Source organism: Uloborus diversus, chromosome 1, assembly GCF_026930045.1.
Source record: "Uloborus diversus isolate 005 chromosome 1, Udiv.v.3.1, whole genome shotgun sequence".
In the NCBI taxonomy this organism is placed as follows: Eukaryota; Metazoa; Arthropoda; class Arachnida; order Araneae; family Uloboridae; genus Uloborus; species Uloborus diversus.
Genome location: NC_072731.1, coordinates 138,633,446 through 138,658,429, shown reverse-complemented (window position 1 = coordinate 138,658,429; position 24,984 = coordinate 138,633,446). Strand labels below are relative to the sequence as shown.

General features: G+C 34.1%; 2 protein-coding genes across 2 annotated transcripts in view; one reads left to right on the top strand and one right to left on the bottom strand.

Annotated features, from left to right (window-relative positions):
- LOC129232452 (mediator of RNA polymerase II transcription subunit 19-like) overlaps positions 1-12,239 on the bottom strand; it is a 29,837-nt gene extending 17,598 nt beyond the window's left edge. The window contains exons 1-2 of the mRNA XM_054866600.1: positions 12,025-12,239; positions 5,059-5,212 (exon numbers count right to left, since the gene is read on the bottom strand). Of these exons, the coding sequence (XP_054722575.1) occupies positions 5,059-5,212; positions 12,025-12,202 (332 nt within the window). The 5' untranslated portion in view covers positions 12,203-12,239. The remainder of the gene's footprint in view (positions 1-5,058; positions 5,213-12,024) is intronic.
- A 515-nt stretch (positions 12,240-12,754) lies between these two features.
- On the top strand, positions 12,755-16,970 carry LOC129232441 (methylmalonic aciduria type A homolog, mitochondrial-like). The gene has a single exon (XM_054866590.1). It carries the CDS (start codon positions 12,833-12,835, stop codon positions 14,024-14,026), a length of 1,194 nt encoding a protein of 397 aa, XP_054722565.1. The 5' UTR covers positions 12,755-12,832; the 3' UTR covers positions 14,027-16,970.
- Positions 16,971-24,984: the final 8,014 nt, after the last annotated feature.

The following is a 24,984-nucleotide window of genomic DNA, read 5'->3' as shown; positions in this document are numbered from 1 at the left end:
GAAGAATTAAAGGGATTTAATGAAAGACTGAGTCATAAAAACAAAACAAAAGAAACAAGTTGACAATTTTCAGTACGAAAAATAAACTGGTGGAAACAAATATATTAAACACAAAAATATGAAAATAAAATCCAAACAAAGAAACACCTTTCAACAATCTATACATATAATAAAATAAGATGTTTGTGTGTGCGTGTGCGTGGCGTGCATCCCGGGAAAACGGTAAGGTCTAGAAAGATGAAATTTGGTATACAGGTGCAGTTTTTGCTGAAGATGTGCACCTCGGGCTTCGATTTTCGATATTTTCATTCGAAAAAAGTTATTTAATGTTTTATGTGATTTTTAGCATTTTTAACCTCATAGACCGCGAACCAACCACGCCAGACGAATATTTTTTGTACTATAGTGTAGGAAATTTAATTTTAAATATGATAAATGAAAAAATTTTGAAGACAGAGCGATTTTTGTATTTTTTATAGATTTTTGAAAAAATCTTTAATTTGCATTTTTTTTTCTGGGTTTAGTTTTTTTCGAAACCCATCCTGCGAAAAGTATTGAACCCTCAATTCTAAAATTTTAGTTGGTAATAATAAAAACATTCTTCCCCCTTCAGAAGAAATTTTTTTAAAAAAAATACGCAATAGTTTTTTTTTTTTTTATACAAATTTTTTAATGCAGAACACAACGCGAGCTGTCACTTGCTGGCTGGGTTCCGAACTTACCTCATCACGTGATCCAACTGAAATCGTTTGCCTTCTCTTCACCTTTTATTTTTTATTATTTTTTTGCAAGCGTTACTTTTTGCCACACTACGGTCTAGTGACTAGAAAGAGGGTACGGTATAGCGCCTTTCTAGGCACTATAACTAAGGGAAACATAGAGCCTTTTTCTTTTCTTTTTCGGGCTATTTTAATTCAATAAATAAAGCTCGCGATTTTTTGCATGATCTGGGTTTTTTATTTTGGATTGGCGGTTAGGTTAGGTAGATACAGAGATAGAGATTGAGTGGACAAAAAATGTTTTTTTTTTCGAATTAATACTTATATAAATAAAAAAAGATTGTTAATTACTGTCAGAGGTAGATATGCATAGATCGTATAGATAGATAGACAAATATAGAAGTCAATATAGTAGATGGACTGTAAGAAAGAGACATGCATTTAAAAAACTTCAACAAGGTGTCAATGCCCCCCCCCCCCACACACACCATGACTTTGGAAAAACAATGCTTTCGCATAAAAGTGGGAGTGCTTTTTGTTATTTTTCGACAAAATTTGCATGAAGAGTATGCCGTTTGTGTCTCCCCTTCCCTCCTTTAAAAGTATTCTGAACGACGGAACAGGAGATAGGTCTAGCACATATTTTATTCAAACTACTAATGATATAGATATAGATTGATTGATAGCGCCACAAAATTTATTTACGCAGCCGCCGAAGGCGGCAACATTTGCGTGAAAAGGCGAATGGTAATATTGATACATAAAGAAAAACATTAACACCGTCACTAAATTGTCTTTGCAGCCGCCGAAGACGGCAACCCTGGTGCAAAAAGGCGAATGGCGTAAAAAGGTGGACAGCTGGTTGTCGAAGGCGGCTAGGACAATAATAAAAATTTTAAGTGTGAAAGAATAAAATGCAATATAGCGATCGAAAAAAAAGAAAGAAAAACTCATATTTTGGTGAAATAAAACCATTTTTGTTAAAGACTTGTTTTGTCAAAAACGAAAACATTCCTTCGAGAACATCCATTTATCATTTGAAAATACTAACACTATCAGCTCCTGTTGTCATAAGCTACGATACAAAAAGAAAAGTAAATATTAATTTATTTTTAGTTAAAAATAATCAGCAGCTGACATGCATTCTTTCATAAACAGGGGCAGATGTTTAAATTTGAAAAAAAAAAAAGGTAAAAGACTGAAAATGCAGAACTAAAATAAATTTGCATTCAGTATACATCTTTCGCTAGCCATCTCCGGGGGAAAAATCAAAATGACGGGCCAGGTTAATTTTAATCAAGCAATAAAAACAAATGTGTTATTGGTTTGATGATTTTTTACCTCCTTCTTCCAAAATTTTTGTTACAGGAAAAAAAAAAAAATCCATGCATAGTAAACATAACATTTTTATCAAAGAAAACGATCAGTTACTAATGATTCTCTGTTTACAAAAGGGAAAGCATTTAGTTTCTCTCAATCCTCTACCATACAACAAAAATAACTCCCTCCTCACCCATACAATAAAAATATTCATTCAGAAATTGTTCCTGAACTTGAGAGTGAAGGGGGGGGGGGAGCAATTCCTCGATATTGATGATATATCAGGTTAGAAAATACCCATTAAAAAGAAAAGGAAATACAGTACATATTTGCTTGTGGCTCTTGATTATCCAGATATGAAATAAATACATATTTTTTCTTCGGCTAAAACAAGATGAAATGCTCTATTTTGATGACAATTTTGTTTCCCAAACAAGATGACATGTTTTAAAAATATTTCAGTGACTGCATCTAACATATTATCCAAAGAAATATTTTATATAGCAACCAAACATTTACAAACAATTATAAATTTCCATACCTGAATCAATGTAAAATGAAATCAAAATTTTAACCCTTTTTATACACATAAGTATTTAGCTATTACAAATGCATTCAAAGTTATCTTGATGTAAATGATAGATACAGTTGGGCTGGTCGATGCATCCCAAAAAACCGGTGTACATCCCACATCATTAAACCAATTTATCTCTAAACTGATACACCGATACCGCTCCAACCCAAGCATTGATGTACAGAAACCTGTCCACAATCCTTGCCATTTTAATCTCTGAATTTTTTCAAAATGCTGGTGGAAGCAGGGATACCTTGATGGGAGGCTGCTGTGGCCAACCAAAACTGTCCTTATTTGAGTTTTTTTCCCCTCACGATTTGGTAAATTCGGCTGGTTTTAAAACTAAAAAAAAAGTTCAATGTATTTTCTCATTAGATATATGCTTATATTCATGCTTCCATGTTTGTGTTCATGTGCAGGGTTGGCCGGATTGGACCCAATGGGTTTTTTTGAAAAAACCCATTATTTAGCCCACTTTTGGGTTTTTTTAAATTTTTTGAGAAGTTTTTAAAAAAAGTAATTAATTTAAATACTTTTACAATTTAAACTTCTATTTTATTTGTTCGTCACCACAGACAATGGACATAAAAAATGAATTTTGAACTTTAATAGTATTTCTTAACTCTTAACGGCATTAAAAATACTTCAAAGATTTAAAAAATATATATTTAACTTTTATCTTTAACTGGTCAATAAATAACTCAAATTATCTTGACTAAGTCCTGTCACGTTTGGTTTTCTCAATATTTGTAGATTGTACAGAGGAAACTACTCTAGCTAAAAGGCTTTCATGTGAATTATTTTCTGCAACCCGACACGTCACAAATTTCGAATTAACAAGTTATATTTTTTTTTAGAAATTAACAGGTTTTACAAATGGTCGGACAGAAAACAGAATAGGATGTACAGTATTTTCATTATCTTACAAAAAAGTTTAATATTTCTTAATCTGTACACAGAAATAGAAAAACAGGCAACATAAAATTCAAAGAAATGTCTTGATTAAGCTGGAATTCAGTAAATAGGGATTTCAACTACTTGAGGTTCTACAGTAGTTTTGCATAAAAAAATGAAATACAATAAAGTAAAATGCAAAAAAAAAAAAAAAAATAGTAGTAATTAAAAACGAACAATAGATTTTATCACTCAAGAAGTAATTTTGCCTTAACTGTTGGTAATCATGGAAACTAAAAAATCTGAAACTTCACCATTCTTGGGTTTCATCGTCTTTCATACTCTTCTTCAGAAAACGCTGAATTTTAACTAGTTTTCCAGCTTTTTTTACTCCAAGACAATTCTTGTGCTTTGTTCATATACTTACGCTACAATATGCTACAAGTACCCTACATTTTCCTTAAAAAAAGACAAAAAACCCCATATTTCTTTTAAAAAACCCAGCTTTAGTTGTTTTTTTTTGGGTTCTATTTAAAAAACCCCAAAAAACCCTGGGTCCATGGGCTTTTTAAAAAAAACCCGGGTTTTTGCCAACCCTGTTCATGTGTGATTGCTTCCATAAGCTCACATCTTTTTGCATTGAAAAAATAGGTTCAATGGTTCTCAAAATAAAATATTTATTACTATCTTCACTTTCAAGAGTATGTTTTTTTCCCCTCCCAATTATTTCTTGTTGGTGCTAGAACAGGCTTTAAGCTGAGTTCAAAATTTCTTTTGCACAAAAGCTAAAATTGTGGGAAAGTTTTTACAAAATGCTGAAATGTTACACATTCTCATATCTTTCTAAAGGCCTTAGTGTACTCTCCAGTTGAAAATTAAATTCACATTTCCTTTATGATATGTTAAAAGAAATAAATACAGTAGCTATTTTTTTTTAAATGTAAAATAAAAAATCTTGAACAATGCTTACCATTATGAAAACATATGCTGAGTTTTTAAAACGAAAAGAACCGTCCTATCAATAATGCATCTTTTGGAGGGAGATCATGCCAATTTAAAACTAGGTATTGTTGAACTTAATAGAACTTTTAAACATCTCAGCTGAGATTTATAAATATTAGGTTGACAATTGTCATGCTTGCTTCCTCTCTTGGATCATGCAGTTACTTTTTTTAAAAATTAATTTGGTATTTTAGCAAAAAAGGGGAAAATGCTGCGTTGTAGTTTGGAAATTGAGATGGATTCTTCGCATTTTGCTAAAAATGCAACCACAGTGAAAACCCTGTGCAGGAATCTGTTTGTAATAGCTGTACCATAATTTATATATTTTCATCTTGGATTGGATATATTTTGTAAAATTTAAACATGAAAGTATACGTAAAACTTTTGAGGAGAAAAAGAAACATTGTGATGCATCACAACATTGCAATGTAAGGTTAGTCAATCTACATAAATTCTACTTTTTACATTTAAATACTAAATAGTTTAATTTAATTACATCCAAAGATTTCAGACTACATTTAATTATAAACATATCCAGTAAAAACATACCTGTTATCAAGATGTCCAGGTCCATCAATATTTCCAGGGAGATTTGGCAGAAAAGCACTCAACTGATCTTTCATTTTTCTTCCACAAAATCTGTTATATGCATGCTCTAAATTATAATATGACATCAGATTTGTCGCCCCAGTCAGTTCACTTTCTAAAGTGAGAAAATATGGAATTATTTGCAAAAGTAAATAAAATGCATAGTTCAATATAATCCCATTTTAAAAATTGAATTTTTACAGCAACAGGAGATAAAATTAGACATACAATAGAGAACCATTTTTCTGGAATGCTCAGAACCATCGCTATCCCGGGTCAGAATTTCCTTATTTTTTTTATCTCTAAAAAACCTCTGCTTGCAGATTATTTATAAAACTCAAATTACAATAGGATCATTCCAAGTCAAATCAACACAATCTGGAACAATTTTAGGACGGTCCGTAACAGATCTTGCTAAAACTTGGTACATTAAGAGATTAAACTTAGTTATGAATGAAAATGAGGGAAATTTTTTTTTCTTTCTCCCCTTTCAAAAGTTATTAATTATTCAAGGCTTCGTTAAAAAATGCTACACTTTGAGATGGCTAATCCTCATTTTCTCAGAAACTAAAAAAGACACAAGCTTAAAATTGATCTTGTTTTAAAGCTCTTTTAATCTGCTTTAATTTGATGTGCAACTTGATAAAATCAAAAAAATATTTATGTTAAAATTTAATATAATAAAATTACATTAAATTTTAATGGGATTAAATTTAAATAATGGTGTCTTACCAAACTTCTATATAAGGGCAGAAGAACGTCTTTAGATTTGTTTGAAAGAGATCTATTGATAAACCCAAGAATCTTATTGGTTTTGTTACTAGCAATGCTGCACTGTTGGCTAAACTTTAAATCCTGACTTATTAAGACCCCCAGACAGGGTTGGCATTTTGCCGGCAGAAACTGGTTTTTGCCCTGCCAGTGGCAGAAACTGGTTATAACCGGTAAAAACCGGCAGAAACTGGTAGAAACTGGCAAAAACTAGAAAACGTTTTTAATAGCTCTAGTAATTACTTAATGACAGACAATTAAGTAAAATGAAAAATATAACTCCATTTCGTCATTGCAAAAACTTAATATAATAGTTATTTAATAATTAGTGTAAAAATATGTTAAATAACAAGACTGACATTTCCAGAGCAAAGTAAAATTTATCATAGTTGAAATTGCTCTCTAAAATACAAGAACTTGTCATTTTACACTTAATATAACTGAATAAAGCTATTCTCTAAAAGCTTAATTAAGCAGTTACTGATAATCATTTACTCGCCTATATGCTCCATCCAAAGTATTTGGGAGTAAATTTATCATGTAATCAAGAAGAAAGTGCCCGCGCTTTACTCACAAATATTAACCCCGATTATGTACCTTATACCATTGCTTTACAAAACAAATCGGCCCCTTTTCCCAAAACCTATTTTTCCAATCACGTTGTAACAACTACTCCAAATACCGCATGGTGGTCCAGTTTCAAAAAATGTGCTATAGATGAAAGTTTTGTGAATCTTGCTTGTTCTTTGAGGATAATGCCAGCTAGTTCTGCTGGGATTGAAAGAATCTTTTCAAATTTCTCCGTTGTGCACAACAAATTGGGAAATTGGTTAATTTTAGAAACAGCGTCAAAACTTTTATTTTGTTACAGGCTGCTGCAGTGTGAAAACAATGTAAAATTTGATTTTTAATGGTGATAGTGTTGTAAATAAATTGTATTTGGGTTAATATTTAATTATTTTTCTTATACATTTTCTATTGTATGTCAGGAATTGCATTTTTATGTCACTTTTTGAGTTTCTGCCATAAATGTGGCAGAAAAGGGTTTTTGCCATGCCGGTTTTAACCGGTTTCTACCAGTGATTTTTACCGCCTCGGCAGAAACCTGCCAACCCTGCCCCCAGATCAGTAACTTTGTCTGCCTGACTAATGACTGAACCTTGCAAATAATAACTTGTACATTTATTTCCATGCCCTAAATGTAGCACTTGACATTTCCCAACATTAACACCCATACCCCATTTATCAGCCCACTCCGTAATATGATCTAGATCCTCTTGCAGCTGATTTGCTTGTTCTTCATTTTCTACAGTCCCCATAACTTTGACATCATCAGCAAAACAATTTATGTTCCCAGAAATATTTTTGTGAATATTGTTCATAAAGACAATGAACAAAACAGGCCCTAACATTGATCCTTGAGGAACCGCCGCAGAAATGTGATAAATTAGTTGCACAAGATTTACCTTTCCTGAAACCGTACTGAAACTTATGAAATGATGTGAAATGCGCAGCTCTCTGACGCACGTGAAGTAAGATATAAAGGAAGGAACTTGCAGAATGGGCAAATATTTGTGTCGTTATTTCTGACTGGAGAATTATCGAAGAAATTTTGTTTTTGTCTTGGAGGATACGTGTAAAACGAGAGAATGCCAGGCCGCCGTCAACGGTGGCACTTCCAGCAGATAGACGATTTTATGAGGGGTATGGTGATCGAACTGAGAAGGGGAGGTTGGTCCATACGTCAAATTGCAGCTGATACCCACATGGATGCGAGCACGGTGCATCGGCTGTGCCGAAGATGGTTGGAACAACGAAATGTGGCAAGATTGAGGAGAGCAGGGGCAGCAAGAGTGACGTCAGAACGTGTGGATCGACGCATCCACTGACAAGCTATAGCAGACCCACAAGTCACTTGTTCCTCGATTATGCAACAGGTGCAAGACACCCCGAATGTTCCCGTGTCAACCAGAATCCTTTCCCAACGTTTGCTCGCACGTGGTTTGCAATCACAGCGTCCGCTAAGAAGACTGCCATTGATCCCACATCATAGACAGCAACGTTTAGTATGGTGCCGGATTCGAGCTACATGGATGACAGAATGGCGAAATGTCATGTTCTCAGATGAATCCCACTTCTGTTTATCCAGTGATTAGTCGCCGCATACGTGTGTGGCGTCGACATGGAGACAGATCTAATCCCACAGTAACTGTGGAACGTCCCACCGGACGACAATGTGGCATAATGGATTAGGGCGCAATTGCGTACAATTCCATATCACCTCTAGTTCGTATTCAAGGCACCATGACGGCCCAACGATACTTGAATAGTGTGCTGCGGCCAGTGGCAATCCCTTACCTTCAAGGGCTACCTAATGCAATTTTTCAGCAGGATAACGCCCGACCATACAATGCTTGCATCTGCCAACATGCTCTCCAAGGTACACAGATGCTTCCCTGGCCGCCATACTCTCTTGACCTGTCACCAATCGAACATGTGTGGGATGTGATTGGACGCCGTTTGCAGACTCTGTCCCTGCCTCGTTCAGAAGACGAACTGTGGCAAATGATTGAAAGGGAATGGAGAGCCATCCCTCTGGACACCATCCACTCCCTTATTGACTCTTTGCCTAGACGTGTTTTGTTTCTTCGTGTATTGCTGTCCACGGTGGTCTTACATCCTACTGAGCCGACACCGTTCTCGCTCTGTATTCTGCCTATCATTTTGAAATTAAGATCATTTATTACTTCTTGCTATCTCTGTCTTTTTTTCACATTTCATCACTTTCTGACCAATTCTTCTTGGTGTTGCATTTTCAATGTCGAGCAGTGTATTTGAGCAGCCATGAATGCGAGAACTTTCTGTTTTGGCTTCCGCATTTTCTCATGGGGAAAAGAGAATTTTCACTTAGATTCCAAATGTTTTTTAGAGCTTTATTCTTCTCAACATCACTAATAAGTATCCTTCCCTTTAACTGCAAGACATCAATTTCATCACTGTTCGGGGCAGCTCCATTATTAACCGGGAGTTCTTCAGTCGATGAAGAAAAATGATCCTCGTCATCCCTAGTATCGATATCATTTGCAGAATTCAACTGCATGAGTATTTTTAGAAGAAAAAACGACTGAATTGACTGATCACTGCAGTCACACTTTCTTTTCAAGCTCATTGCTGTGTATGAGTTCTTTTCATGCAATCCTGTTCACAGTGCTCTTCCACAAACAACTAAAAATCCCAAATTCTCTTCTGAACTGATGTTTTATCCAATGACTGAAATATTCTTGGAATCCAAGGAAAAGAAATGGGACATGCCATAGAAGACTCATAAATTGCTCAGTGTATGGTAAAAAGAAAAGAATGGTCAACCTCCTGATCTCAACTAAAAATATCCTTTTTTCCCCCCACTTTCACGACGAGAATGTTCAGAGGTTTTGGACCATTGTAATAAAGCAATTTCCTTAATAGCCATAATAAAAGAGGGGAAATGTTAACTAGATGGTGCTGACAGAAGGGGAGCTTCTTTTCTAGTGTATTTTGTATCTCCATGAGAGATTTACTATCCAGATCTTCGCACAGTTGTGCTTTCAGATATTTCTTTCTGAGAATCTAAATACCCCGGATGGACGAAAATCCAAATAGGTTTCTGTGCTAGAATTTATACAAGTTTTTATTCTTCCTTTCGATATATATTACACGGGGGGGGGGGGGGGGGGGGGGGGGGACAGCCTAATATTATGACCACTTTACCCAATCTTACTTAAATTGTTATAAAAAATGACCTAAAATAGATTCACCTAATTGCTTATGAGTAAGAGTTCCTGAGACACGTCGGAAGCTTCCTGGTGCAGTCAATCTGATCATATTTCTAACAAACAAAACTTTTCAAGGAAGTTACAAGAGGTGCTTAGATTTTTAAATTGCTCATATTCACACAAAATATTTTTTTTACTAAATAAAATTTTGCCAGTTGTAAAATTTTGTATTCAAAATGTAGTTTTAACTGCTCTACTATAAAATAAAATTTTCACATTCATTCGAACATTTATATTTCCAAGCTTTAGCCATTTATTTCATGTATAACCACTTTCCCCCACCACACATTAGCCATTTCAGAGTATTTTGTCTAAATGCAGAGTCCGCAACATGACTTTTTTTGCCATAGCTATTTTTTTTACTCTTTGATTAAGCACATTGTTTAATTTCGAGTTTGTATGTCAGTAGGACTGCCTCAAAATAAAATGATGTGCAAATGAAATAGTAAATTAAATAGGTACAGCAAAAAAACTGCCATGTTGCGGACTCTACATTTGGACAAATGTAACAAATGAGAGAAACTATCAAATGTTTGACTGTGAAGTCCAAGTTTAGCTCGGGAAATTTTTGGAAAATTTACAACACATATGAGATACTCTCTAGCTTTAAATCTCATTTTTGTACTAAATTTCTTGAATTATACGTGAGTAGATATCCTACTTATAAAAGAAGCGTATACATTACTGTATTCATTTTGAAAAATTGCGCACTGTTTCAAATTTATCCAAAATGTATATTTAAAAAATAGTATGAAAATTGGACGAGATTATCCTAGTTTTCTAGAACCCAGATAAAAGATTAGGTACTGTATAAGGATGACATAGTCAGTGGGCATGTTAAAAAGGATATTAAAAAAAAAACCATGTGTATATGGACTAGACTTATAAATCCAAATTTTTAGATAACAGCCAATGGTACAAAGGCACCATCTAATTTTGAAGCCCTTTCTGTTTTTAAGTACTTAGCTTCGATCCAGAACTTTTTCTTTTAAACATGAGAACAATAAAGCAATCACAAGTCACTATACTAAAAAATAGGACGTAAAAAAAATATTGAAATAAGAGCTGTTTTGAATGAAAAATGGAAAGAGGAAATCACTTTTTTTCTTTCAACAATCAATTCCTGTAAAAAAAAAATTAAAGCGTAATACAAATAAAATGTAAAAAAATATTTATTTTAAATATTGGTTGGAGATGCTCAAACTGACTTTCAAGATCTTGATGCTGGAATTTCTATGTGGAAACTCTGAGCATTTTTTGCTCTTCTGGTCTGGCGACTCCCACAGATAGGGTGTATGACAAATTCACATGGTCAGAGTTTTTCCTTTTAGATGTTCCTTTTTTTCTAGGTTTTAATTGCTTGTGCCTTTGAATGCAGCAGGTTCTTTTTTTTTTTTGTCAGGCCAGACTTTTCTTTCTGTATAAGATTGCTTTTATTCAAGCAAACAATATTTCTTCCTTTTATGTTTCAAGTGCCTGCTCCATCTATGGCCAGGATTTTAAGGGACAGCCTCATATTTCAGAACATTGTCTTGCATCTCAGAGAACTTCAACATGAGACAGCAAAAGTTCTGTATTCTTGCCTAGAGTAACTAATACTATTGTGGAAAAATTGGCGTGAGTACAAATGTTTTGGGGTGTTTATATCAAGCTCTTTTTCAGAAAATTCCCGGCTATCTAGAGTATATAATCAATGTAACTATGGAAACTGAATTCCTCGTTTTTTCAATGCGTGTCTTTGTTTAGTCTAATCTGAATACAATTGTGGTAGTGCCAAGATCTTCACCCAAACATTAAGAAGAACATATGCTTTAGGCTTTTTTGTTTTATACCTATCTATGAAAAGAAAGTCGAGTTTACTTTGCTCAGTGGCTCACATTGAAATGTTTCTGTACATGGTTATTCATTGCTTTACCTACACTTCTACTTTTATTACACATCTGACAGTGAGCTGTTAGCATTCCTACATTGTTTTGCTTTTGAAAGAACAAAAACTATACAGCTAGAAATGTAGAAGGTAAAATAATAAGGAATTACAATAATAAACAAAGAATAACCCAAAATAAAAACGTAAGATCATAAAATTGCAGATCATAACTTTATTACGCAGCAAATGTTCATACCAATGACAAATATTCAGCAGGAAAAAAGCGGTTTCGTGTTTGCCCAATTCTTTTTATTAAGTATACATAATGATTAGGGACTTCAAAAAAAGAAACACATGAACAAGGGAAGGGAAAAACACTCAAAACTTCCAAAGAAAATAAGGCAATTATTGATTGTTTCCTTCAGAAAATGAAATAAAGAGTAGGATCTGGGTTTAAAAGTTGCGCAATCAACTCACTTGGAGGTTCTTTCATTAAGTAGAAAGGTCCACTGTGAACAATTGCTGGCGTTTTTCCCAAAGATATGGTAGTTTTTAAAGTTCCAGTAGAATCTTGACGTGGAACTACAGGTGAGCGAGACCCTCTTGGACTCGATTTAGGAGAATATTGCTCCGGCTGCGGCCTGCGTTCGGCCATTTTCAAAGCCAACTTCAACAATATTTGACAACCTCCAATGGCGTAAGCGGAAAACAGAAAATACAAATTGCCGCGCCACCTATACTTTTATATACAGATCAAGGCATGCATTAATTCCACTACTGAAATGTACTAATTGTGTCTGTTTTTCTTACTCATATTTAAAAAAATAGGACTGATGATCATGATCAATTAGAGTTCAGCCATTGAAAAACTGTATCGTTTTTTCTTTTCATTTTCAGGAAGGTGAAAGAGAAAAATTTTGATAAATTTCTGTAGTAGTAGACGCATGTCAGATCAAAATTCGTTCCAAGTTTCTAACCGACTTCATAAAGGAGGTTGTGAAACTATCATAAAAGTTCCTTTTAAAAAAAAGGTAGAAAAGAAATTCATTTAAAGTGAAATGCAACAATGTTTATTTCCGATTGTTGACGAGTGGTTAAATTGAGCCGGGTCTCAGCTATATCAGCAGCTGATCTAGAATATGACGTCGCAAAGTAGGAGACACGGCTTAATATAACCGTTCAACAGCAAGCAAAATAAATACGGCATGTTTACATTTATTTGGTATTTAATTACTTTCGATAAAAACGGTTAGAAAAATCAATCTACAAGTGAAAAACAAACGAAATGTTGCTACCTTTCCAGAATTTTAAAAGTAAATGTGGAATTCTCATTCTGTTAAGGAATTCGAATTTTCGAATTTCTTATGTATTATCTTCCAGGCGATCCTGTAGTTCATTTTCTAACACAGTAAAGACATTTGAAAGCAATGAAAACCAGTTGTCACCAGAGTATTATAGTAAAATTAGAATGCTCTTTGACGGTCTTCTTAAAGGACAACGAAGTGCACTGGCTCAATCCATAACATTAGTGGAAACACAACATCCAGAAAAGCAGCTTGCTTCACAGTTTTTGTTGAATCTCGTTTTGAAAGAAGCAAAGAAGAAGTATTTGAAGGTAGGAAACAAGGCCTTAAGCTTCCGTATTGGTTTAACAGGTCCTCCTGGAGCTGGCAAATCGACGTTTATTGAATGCCTCGGCAAATTAATGACTGACGAAGGGCATAAGGTTGCTGTACTTGCTGTTGATCCATCTTCTTCAACCACCGGTGGATCTTTACTCGGTGACAAAACTAGGATGCCAGAACTATCCAGAGATCCTAATGCATTTGTGAGACCTTCTCCCGCTAGTGGTTGCTTAGGGGGTGTAACCAGGAGTACAAATGAAGCTATTGCTTTATGTGAATCAGCTGGTTATGATATTATTCTTGTCGAAACTGTAGGTGTTGGACAGTCGGAATTTCATGTATGCCATATGGTGGATATGTTTGTTATGATTGTATCACCTGCTGGAGGGGATGAACTTCAAGGACTGAAGAAAGGGATTGTGGAGTTAGTAGATATGATAGTTGTTAATAAATCAGATGGAGATTTAATACCTGCCGCTCGTCGCATCAAAACAGAGTACCTGAGTGCTTTGAAATTTGTCCGACGCCGTTTCAGAACATGGAACCCTGTTGTATTATGTGTATCGGCAAAAACTAGGGATGGGATAGAAAATTTATTTAAAGAGTTGTTAGATTTTAGAGACATAATGTTAGAATCTGGAGAATACCAATTAAATAGGAAGCAACAGCATAAAATGTGGATGTGGCTCCATATTGAAAATAAATTAATGAGTACATTTAAAACTCATCCTGAAATTAAAACTTTGGTAGGTGATTTGGAAACACAAGTAGAGAGAGGTACTGTTACACCTGGTCAAGCTGCTGACATACTATTGAAACGTTTTTTTAATATTTATAATGTTGTAAAATTTTAACAAATCTATTTTGTAATGTACGTAGGGGAGGTAGAGCCACAATGAGACAAAAACCACATACTTATTATTTTTCGTATATTGGTGAGTTCTAAAGCACAGAAACATATTTAAGGCAGTGAGAAGCAAATGGATGTAAGTGGCAAAATTAAAAATTCGGAGAAAACCAGTACACATGGTAGGTGAACCTCTCCTCTGTCTTGGGGTAAGAGATGGTACTAGTAGCCCTGATAGTTGCTGCTATACAGCATGATTTAGAAAAAAATTTCAATGAAAGTCTACCTAGGATGTTAGCTTTAAACGTGTTTTACTCAAAACTTGAAAATGTCCACTTAAATCTCTTTGCTTCTCACTGCCTCATTTGATTATATTAAAGGTGTCAAACTATAGTATATTGCCTCAAATTTAGCTCGTACAATGTTAGAAAAAAAAGTTATTAGGCTTATTAGGTTTTATAAATTTGATGAAAAGTGTTTCATTGTGGCCCAGTTATGGACCACTATAAGACATTAAGTAGGGCCACAATGGGACAGCTGAATAATCACTGTATTTTTACCTAAAACATTTCCATCTCATATGCTAATTCTCTTAAATATCTCGTACTTTTTCCATAACACATTTTGAACTAGAACCAGAGTAATAAAAGCTTATCCTCAGACTCAGGCCCAGGGTTGCAAAGAAACATATACAGGAAAAGAATGAAATAATAAATGCCAAATATTAATTGATGATTAACATACATAATTATTTTATAGAAATATTAATTATAATTATAAAGTACTTTGAAATAAGTACTACCATGTTTGGCAACCTTATAACACCTAACTGGTTTCTAGTTTTGTTTTGTACAAAGCTGTATAGTAAAATGAAAAGATCATTTGTAATAATTAGTTAAAATGTAAATATTTTTAAATCAAGCCTACTTTTTATTGTTAAATTTCTTTTTTGTAAACTAAAACAAGAAGTAGATACGTATACTTGCTTACTGCTACTTGAGACCTCTCATTGTGACCCAAGACACAAAATAAAGATTTTTGCTTCATATCATTAAAATAAACCATGAGTTAAAAATAATATAGCTGAATAATAGAAGATTAAAGTTTCAGTAACAACAAAAACTACTTTTTCAAGATTACGATAGATGCCAGAAATTATCCAAATAACTTTCAGTGTGTCCAAACAGTAATTATTTTTTTCCTACCAAGACAAAGTTGTAGAACAGTATGGAACTATAAATTCTGGGAAGCATTTTGGTTATGTTTACTCTTCCTAGGTGGTGGTTGCTGTCAGAATTGTATTTATTTTTGAATTTACTATGTCTCATTGTGGCCCACCCTCCCCTATAAAACAAATCAAATTTTATACTCAGTGGCATAGTGGTGGTGGCCCATTCTAAGTGAAAACTGTACACAATGTACAAAAAAAAAAAAAAAAAAAAAACCAACTGAATTTTACCATCGAAAATGCAAATTATGTTTTTTGCAACCGTGAGTTACGATAGGACTCAACTAGTTGAGTTTATTGTTTCTGTCCTGTCTCCGGTCCTCCCGAAACGACTTTATTTATGCCTGACCTTCTCAACTTTAGACAAAAACAGCATCCGGCACACTACAAACTCCCGCAAGCATGTCACTACTTCTGGGCGATGGGGTTCATGTCCTCTGGTCTAGGGGCTTTGAGCATTAGGATGGGCCGAAAAGCAACTTTTTTTTTATTTGCGATGATGGGTAGTGCCAAAAAGGTGTCATTAGTAAAGCAAAGTGCACATGAAAAATTTGAATTTTTTCTGACAATTCCTTGATTTGCCGCAACTGGGTTGAAGTTTCGAAAAAATGCTGTATTTTCATGTTTTTACTCAAAATTAGTAAAAAAAGTATGTTTTTATTTTTGATGATGAGTCATGCAGAAAAAGTACCATTGGAGGTACTAAACTCCCATAAAAAAATTGGGGTGTGTGGTATAGCTCTTTCCTTTGCTACAAATGAGTAGAAATTCTGTCAATTTTCAGTTTTTTTAACGTTTTCAATAAAAATTCTAAAATAGTAAAAATTTTGTTTTTGCCATATTTCTCTGCTATAATTCTATAGTTTTATCACATGTGATGCATTTTTAAATGCGTGATGTGTCATAAATTAACTACTTATTGCGTAAAATTTTTATTTTGAAATATTCTCTTCGAAAACTTTTTGCTTCTCTGTGTTCAAAATTGAGGTTAAAAAGCACATAACTCAACAAAGAACTGAAGATGGTATGGATGTACAGAAAGTTTCTGCTTGTACTTTCAACAGAGAGTCTTTATCTTCACTGTTTTAGGTAATAAAAGCTTTTTTCAAGTTGAATTTCTGCATTTTAGCACTTTTACTTCTGTTACAGTATTGCTACAAAGAAAGCATCTTTTCCTTCGTTGCCATCTGCAAATTCCATGCCATTTTTGCAGTATTTCGTTTTACTTCACAGCTAGCATAGGACTTAAATTTTTTAAATTGTTTCGGATACTATATTTATTCCTGTTTCTTGTGACTAAAGACATTTTGTGATTCAAGGTTGGCTGACATTGGTTGAGAACCAAACCGAGCATATCATCGTATTCAGTTAACCTGAATTTTAATTTTGGAACCTGAAACCTTAAACGCTCGAATTTCTTGATCCTTGTTTCTTCTTTTAATTGCTATCTATTTATTCAATTAATATTCATCACAATATTTTCATACCTTGGTTTTCGTCAGTTTCTATTGCTCTTGTGCAGTGGCGCACACAGGAATTTCGCAAGGGGAGGGTCCATAGTTAAAAGGCCCATTTTCATATCATACCCCAATATGCCGTCAAACATATTGACTTGATTTTATTGATTCTTGAGAACAAAAACAGTAAAAAATAAATTATTGAATAGATAATTAGCACTAATTAATAAAAAAATATTAATAACAGATAGTTAAATTACCAGAAAGTAAACCAATTTATACAAATACAAATGTGATGACCAGCAACAGGCTCTGGGCCCAGCTAGGCTGGTCCTAGTCAATTAATTAGTCCCCAATGAAGATCAATGGCCCTCTTAAAGCTATCCACTCCCTTGCTCATTACCGCCTTTTCCGGTAAGCTATTCCAAGTGCCCACGACTCTGCTAAAGTAGTAGTTTTTCCTGATTTCCAAGTTAGCCTGAGATTTAAATAGCTTAAAACAATGACCCCTTGTCCTGCTTTCCCCGCAAAAATTTAATCCATTTACATCTTTCATTTTGATAAATTTAAATAACTGAATCATGTCCCCTCTGACTCTCCTTTGCTCCAGGCTATACATGTTAAGCCTATTAAGTCTGGTATCATAATCTAAATCTGAGAGTCCCCTTACTAATTTAGTTACCCTTTCCAATACAGAAATATCTTTCTTCAGATAAGGCGACCAAAAATGAACAGCATACTCCAAATGAGGTCTTACTAAACTCCTATATAAAGGCAAAAGAACCTTCTTAGATTTGTTTGAAATAGATCTATTGATAAACCCAAGCATTTTGTTGGCTTTGTTACTAGCAATACTGCACTGTTGACTAAACTTGAAGTCCTGATTAATAAAGATACCCAGATCCATAACATTTTCTGCCTGATTTATGACTGAACCCTGTAAACGATATCTCATACGTTTATTTCCATGACCTAAGTGTAGCACTTGACATTTCCCTACATTAACTGCCATACCCCATTTATCTGCCCACTTAGTAATATGATCTAAATCCTCTTGCAGCTGTTTTACTTGTTCTTCATTTTCGACAATCCCCATAACTTTTACATCGTCAGCAAAACAATTCATGCTTCCAGAAATATTTTCATTGATGTCATTCATAAATTTAATAAACAAAAGAGGCCCTAACACTGATCCCTGAGGAACCCCACTTAAAACATCACTCCAATTAGAATGATTTCCTCTCACAGCTACTCTTTGCTTAAAAATCGGAATTTTTTTCTAAATATTTAATACCATAAGGAAGATTTTGTAGAATTGAGGCCGAGTGACACTTTTATCCATGGTAAAGGTGTATGTGATGGTGTAGGTGGAACAGTGAAAGGCTAGCTGCTAAAGCTAGCTTCCACAGTCCAACAGATAACCATACATGAAGCATTTGCTATCAAGACCAGCTCATTGCATGTTTTTCCGAAATCCACTTCCTTGCATATTTTGTAAGTTTAGAGGGTCCTTCATAACCTGACAAAGGGATATAGCTTACATCCAGCTCAAAATTAGATGAAAAGGTTGGCCCCCTGGATCTAATCCAATCTAATACAATTTATGTAATGTATTTACTTTTATCATTGTTCATAAATGAAAACAGATGCCCAAATTCAAGTATAAGAAGCATCAAGTCTGAAGAACAAGAAAAATCTCATTTTAACCTGTAATTACAAAACTAAACACATTATTATTACTCTGTTTTCATTTACAGTCACCCATAGTCTGCCTCTATAGGTTTACAAAACATCGTAGAATAAAATTTAGTTTTCTAGTTCATTTTTCGATTTTATTTATAACTTCCACAGTGTGTGATGGTGACTATACATAGTACAATTTAAGTATGTTTTTAGCCTTCTCAAAGTCGAGAAAGATTGCTCGCTTGTGTAATTCCTTACAAGAAATGTACACATTTTCTAAAAAATCTTTTAACAAGAGGATTTTTTTCCCTATTATTAGAACTAAAATTCTTGTTTTCTTTGTTTGGAAATATTTTGTGTAGAAAGTACATAGAATCATAATCAGTTGAAATAAGAAAAATGCAAGTGCTATGGGAGGGGTCCGGACCCCCTGGACTGCTCCCTTGTGCATAGGCGGATTTAGGACTGAGTTCCTGGGGGGGCAGGATTTTTTTTTTTTTTTTTTGAGCAACATTTATATTGCCCCCCACTCCTATGTTTTTGTCTGTTTCCTGTGATGCATAAGTCCATGCTTTACTTTTTTGTGTGTCGTTTTCGTTAATGTGTGTTTTCATGTTGTCCTTTAGGAATTGACCTTAAGAGAGGGAGCCAGTACCAAGAGAGTGATGCAGGGCTCCCTTTTAAGTGGGAAATAGAATATCACCAATTTTAGGGGACCGGGGGTTTCTCCCCCAGAGGAAATTTTGTAAAATGGATATAAAATTCTGCATTTTGAAGTCTTATAAATATTAATTGGATAGACATAGATACAGTTGTACAGTATTGTTCAAACTTTGTAAGACAGCCATTTTAAGTTTGAAAGAAAAAATAAACCATAGATTTCTCATTACAACAACCTTTTTTTAATTATAAGTAGTGCAGAAAACCAAAAGGAATAGAGGTAGTGTATCATTTTTTTTCCTGGCTAATCAGATTAACAATATGGTGTAGAAGTAATTGGAACCCACTTTACTTAGGATTTTCAAAGACTTATCTCATTATTTTCAAGGACTCGAGAATAAATAAAATTATTTAACGCACTTCATTTGTACCTTCCAGTCTCTGATATTTTAGTACTTGATTGTAAATTTTTACAGTCCTGTTCTAGCTTTGTAAGAAATAGCTATTTTAAATTCAAAAGAAAAAAGAAACCATAGATTTCTCATGATAACAACTTTTCTTCAGTTGCAAGTGAGGCAGAAAATGAAAAGAAATAGAAGTAGTGTGTATTTTTTCCAGTGCTAAACAGATATAGACAATATGCAGAAGTAAGCAATACAAAAGAATTTCCAAAGTACTGCATTCGGGATTGAATAAATAGCAAGATATGAAACATGTGAGTCACAAAAAATTATTTCAAATAATATGTTACAAACGTGAGAACCATATGATTTTTACATTTTTAATACAGGATGTGGCAAAGAGCTGAATTTGACACTCCTCCCCCTCTACCATTTGTTAGAAATTGTTAAATTTAAGGTTTGTAGCCACGTGTTTCCAAATATTCAAGGTTTTCAAGCACTTAAGAATGAAATAAATTTTTTGAAGCAATTTTGATTTTTTAAGGAACGAATCATGAATTTTTTTGGGGAGTTAGGGACTCACTTCAAAGCAGGGGACCCTGAGCAATAACTTGTTTATCTTATAGGCAAATTCAGCCCTGTTTGTAATTCACTCTTACCTGCAGATTTTTGCTTGATTTTTTGTAATTTTTACGAAAATATGTCAGTTTTTATGGTTAAAGGATTTTTACGATTTTACCAATCTTTGTTAGGTTTTTAGAGACTTTTATAAAATTTCAGCAACTTTTTCCAAAACTTTTGATGACTCAATTATTTAGATTTCAATAATGACAAGGTCTGACTCACTTAGACTTAGATGATTATGACTTACCTTACTTTTTAAACAGTATTTATAAAGTAAGTAAAATTGTACTCTCCCTCTAAGTAAAAAGATTTATTTAATCAGAATACTCAGATAACTGAAATTTATTCAATTTGCGATGGTATTTATTTTCACTCTCTTTCTCTTTCTCTTTAAAAGAGAGAGAGAGAGAAGGGGAAAAAAACTATGTTTTTTAGAATTTCTCAAGAGGCCAATTACTCTACTAAGAACATAAATATTATGCACAAATATACTTTAAATGTGGACAAAAATCATAACGAGTAGATCGTTCTTTTAGCACAAATGGGGGGGGGGGGGGAGCTTTTTCCCTTTTGCTTTAGGTTCTAATTTGTAAAATAATCGTCAATGGTTATAAGTGTTGCAGCTTAATGTATAGCTCGTTTAGCCTATATTTTCATTCGTATACTTGCCCAAATGTTTTTCAGACCAAAATAGTGAATTTAAACACATTTTCAGCACCCCAGTGACAGCTGTACTATTTGTATTTAATGTGCGGTTTTTTTTCCCTTTTCTTTTCTCCCATCAGAAAAGGACATTCGCTTTTCTCTTCATTTTCATTGAACTATTAAAAAAAAAAAAGTCATGATTTTTTTGTTTTAAGATTTTGGAAGATGTGTTGCTACTATATAAAGTCCTCCCAAAACTGGGGGGGCATTGCCCCCCTCTGCCCCCCCCATAAATCCGCCCATGCCCTTGTGTGCGGCACTGCTCTTGTGGCATTGTTGTGAATTCTTAGGAAGGCCTATTTACTTTTTTAAATCCCTTTTGCGTACCCTGGTCGTTTCTTTAGGCAAATCATATGGGCAAATCAATTCATATTACAAACAGTGCAAGACATTGATGGCATCTTTGTGTTTGGAGGTACTTAAGTGCAAGCAAAGAGTTCTGTAGGCAGCTGTGAGCCACTTAGTCTACATAATAGACCCTGTTTGGCTGTCTTGTAACTCTGGAGAGCACAGTCCAGTTGAAAAAGTTGCACAGCTGTCAATTATGTGTTTTTGGTCTTTGCTCAAATTTTCAGTATTTTTCTTTTTTTTTTGCCAATGTAGAAATACATGATAGAGATAACCTAGAATGATAGCACAAGTAGGTTTTCGCATGCCATCAGCTTGGGTTTGATTGGTCATTGGACCAGAAAGTTCTTAGGTTCAGTACTTTCTCTATCTTATTTTTCAAGTGTCAGACCAGGAGTTTGTTCGTATGAAAAATGTAGACCAAAGGTTGCAGTTCTATAACTATTATCTCCTTTTTTAAACACCTGCAATGACACCGTTGTTTTTTGTTTTTGTTTTCATGTTCTTACAGGAGTGCTGTTTTTAGTTAAGAGATAATTACTTCGTTCTTATTTAAAAATATTAGTGATTAAGAACAAATTCTACATTACTCTTGTTGGTTTTGAACGCTAATCAAACAGACAGCTGCACTAAGTTTTCTAATAGCATATTTTAAATTTAATACTTTTATACCCAATAAGTAGTTAATTTATAATGCACCACGCATCTAAAAATGCATCACATTTGATAAAACCACAGAATTATGGCAGAGAAATATGTCAAAAACTAAATTTTTACTATTTGAGAATTTTTATTGAAAGCGTTAAAAACACTGAAAATTGACAAAACTTCTACTCATATGCAGCAAAGGAAAGAGCTATACCACACACCCCAAAATTTTTATGGGAATTTAGTACCTCCAATGGCACCTTTTCCGTGCGACTCATTATTGAAAAAAAAAACATACTATTTTTACTAATTTTGGCTAAAAACATAAAAAAACAGCATTATATCGAAAATTCAACCCAGTTGCGGTAGATCAAGGAAATGTCAGAAAAAAATTCAAATTTTTCATGTGCTCTTTGCTCTACCAATGGCACCTTTTCTGCACTACCCATCATGGAAATAAGAAAAAAAAAGTTGTTTTTCGGTCCACCCTATTGAGCATGTCCCTCCTCCTGGACAGTGGCATATGGTTGCTGCTATTTAGGGAGAGAGGATTTTAGTAGGCAGTGGTGCTGGTGGAGGCTCAGGACTAAAGGAGCAATACCTGTAGTGTGGACAGCAAAGCTTGTAGGAAAATCAAAGGAAGGTGCGAGTAAGAGACAAATGTTGATTGTTTTAAAGAGAAAATAATAATGAAATGGAACAATTGCTGTCATCTTCATTTGCTATTTTAACTGAGTTTTGAAAAATGTATTCCACATAATTTTTAACAAGCAAATTCATTTAGGAATCTATTTAACAAGAGTAAAGAATTAAAAAACAAAATGCCTCTCGGTTTTACACTTGTGGTATCATACGCCTGTAGTAGCAGCTGAAGGGTTGTATGTCGATGTGCTGGAGATGTACAAATACCAGTGAGTTCTAAAACATTCAAAAACCAAGCAAGTTTCGTCTAAGCACAACTTAACTTTTTTGATTAGTTAATTTGTTTAACTCTTTGTCTGAATCCAAAAAATAGAATTATCATCAATAACTGGAGGGTCCCAGGTTTGATGCCAGCTGTTTGACAATCCACTATGTTTGCAAATTGTGACTGAGGTACTTTAAGTATCTCATGGTCAAACAAGGGCGCCCATATCGAAGGGCAAGTGGGGGCTTCAGCCCCCCCCCCCTTAGAAGTTAGAACTTTCTTACTTTTAATACTTTTTTCTTTGCAAAAATTTAAAAAGATTTCTTCTCCAGCCAATTATGAATAGGTTACTGAAAATGTCAAATTTTTTAACTCTAATCTGTACAGAAATCTGGTTTCCATGGGAAAAATATCCTGCTAAACCATGGGGAAAATGTCTGAAAATCCCTTAAAATTTTGCATATGGACGCGCATGTGGTCAAATAGTCCTCCAAGTTTCCGTTCCAAATTAAAACTTATGAGGATGCTTGGCTCCTGGCCTGGATCAAAAAACAACTGTCTTCAGGGCCCTATCCAACCGATTAGACAACATATATGGTGGTTGCTACAGGAGACCCTGGAGTGTAATGCAATATGTGTATGATGTCTTGTAGGTACAGTCAAATTCGCTTACAATGAGCAAAAAGAGCCACTGTATTTGCTCGTCATCACCGAGTGCTCGTAATAAAACAGGTTCGTGAAAGAATCATAAAAATTCAAATGCATTTGCTTTGTGTCATTTTGATTTCGGTACAGTGCCAAAGAAATTAGCTGATATGCTTTGAACTGTCTTATTGTTTCTTTCTTTCTTTCTTTACTGTTTTTGAGAAATGCTATTGACTCGATATTGTCTTTTGCATCCCTGACTTCCAAAATACTTTAAAGCTATTCTGCATATTAAACATCTATTGACTATTTTGAGCGTGGTTCAGCTTGAGATTCTTTACATTTGTCGTTATCATTGTCGCTTCCTTAATTTTCTTCACCTGCTTTAGTTTTAATTAGAGCTACAATACCCTCGGAAGTATCTCAGAAAAGAAAACTTTGGCAGAACTTATCAACAAATGTTTTTTAAATGCTCTTATACTCCACATATTGAATAAAAGTGCAGTTATCACTTGTTCTCAGGATTTCTAACCCTTCACCAATTTTTAATGACTTCAGAAAGTTAAAGTAATTTTTCCAAGAAAGGGTAAACTGAGCTGGAAGTTGATAGAAATTTTATGAATCACAAAATATTGCTCGCTTTAAGGAAGGTTTGCTCATTAGAAGCAAGTTATGCTCTCATAGACTTAACATTGTGCCAACCAAGTAATTCTTTTTCATGGAGTGGCACCATTAAGGGCAGATACAGACTTTTTTTTTGTGGGGGGGGGGGGTATTCTGAAGAGCATGGGGTTTAAAAATGCATAGGGGTATGAAAAATATCTGAAACTACAATGGTGTCTTTTAAAAGCACCGCACAATGAAAGGAAGTAGTATTTGAAACATTTATTCCTAAAAAGTAAAAATAATTAATGAATTGAGAAGATATCTATAACTGTTTACATTTTAATCTTGGAAGTATTTGAACACAATATTGATGGTTAATATTTCTGCCACAGATGCCACTCTTGCTAATTATACCACTGTGTGTAGACCTGAAATATTTTTTACGAAAACAGTATATCAATTCTAAGGTAGTTCCGAAGGAACATTAATACAGTATTGTACTATACATGCATATGTATATAAGAGAGAAGAAGAGAAATTTAAAAATTTTTCAGTCAGCAATCAATGCTTGTGAATAATTTAAAACATGCATGCAAAAGTTACAAAAAATATTTTTTTTTTTAAATATTAAATAAAAAAGATGAAAATTTAAGAATACATTCTAAACTTTATGCTGTTATATAATGCAGTATAACTTCGATTTAACGATACCCGATTTAACGATTTCCTCAATTTGATGATATATTTTACTGGTCCGGATTTAACTGCATTGACTGTCTATGCTCCCTGATTTAACTATATCTTTGATTTAACAATTACTTTTTCCAGTCCCTTGACAATCGTTAAATCAGGGTTATACTGTATGTTGTTACTATTGCCACTCAGGAACCAGAACCAGAGTTGTGAGGCTACTTGATTTAAGGCAGAGATGTACATCTTCCGTTTTGATCAAGCACCTAATTCGGTGGAAGTCCAATTTGACTTAGACAACAGGATAAATGGCAGCACCATCTATGGACAATTTGATAATTTAGAACCAAAGGAACAAGGAAC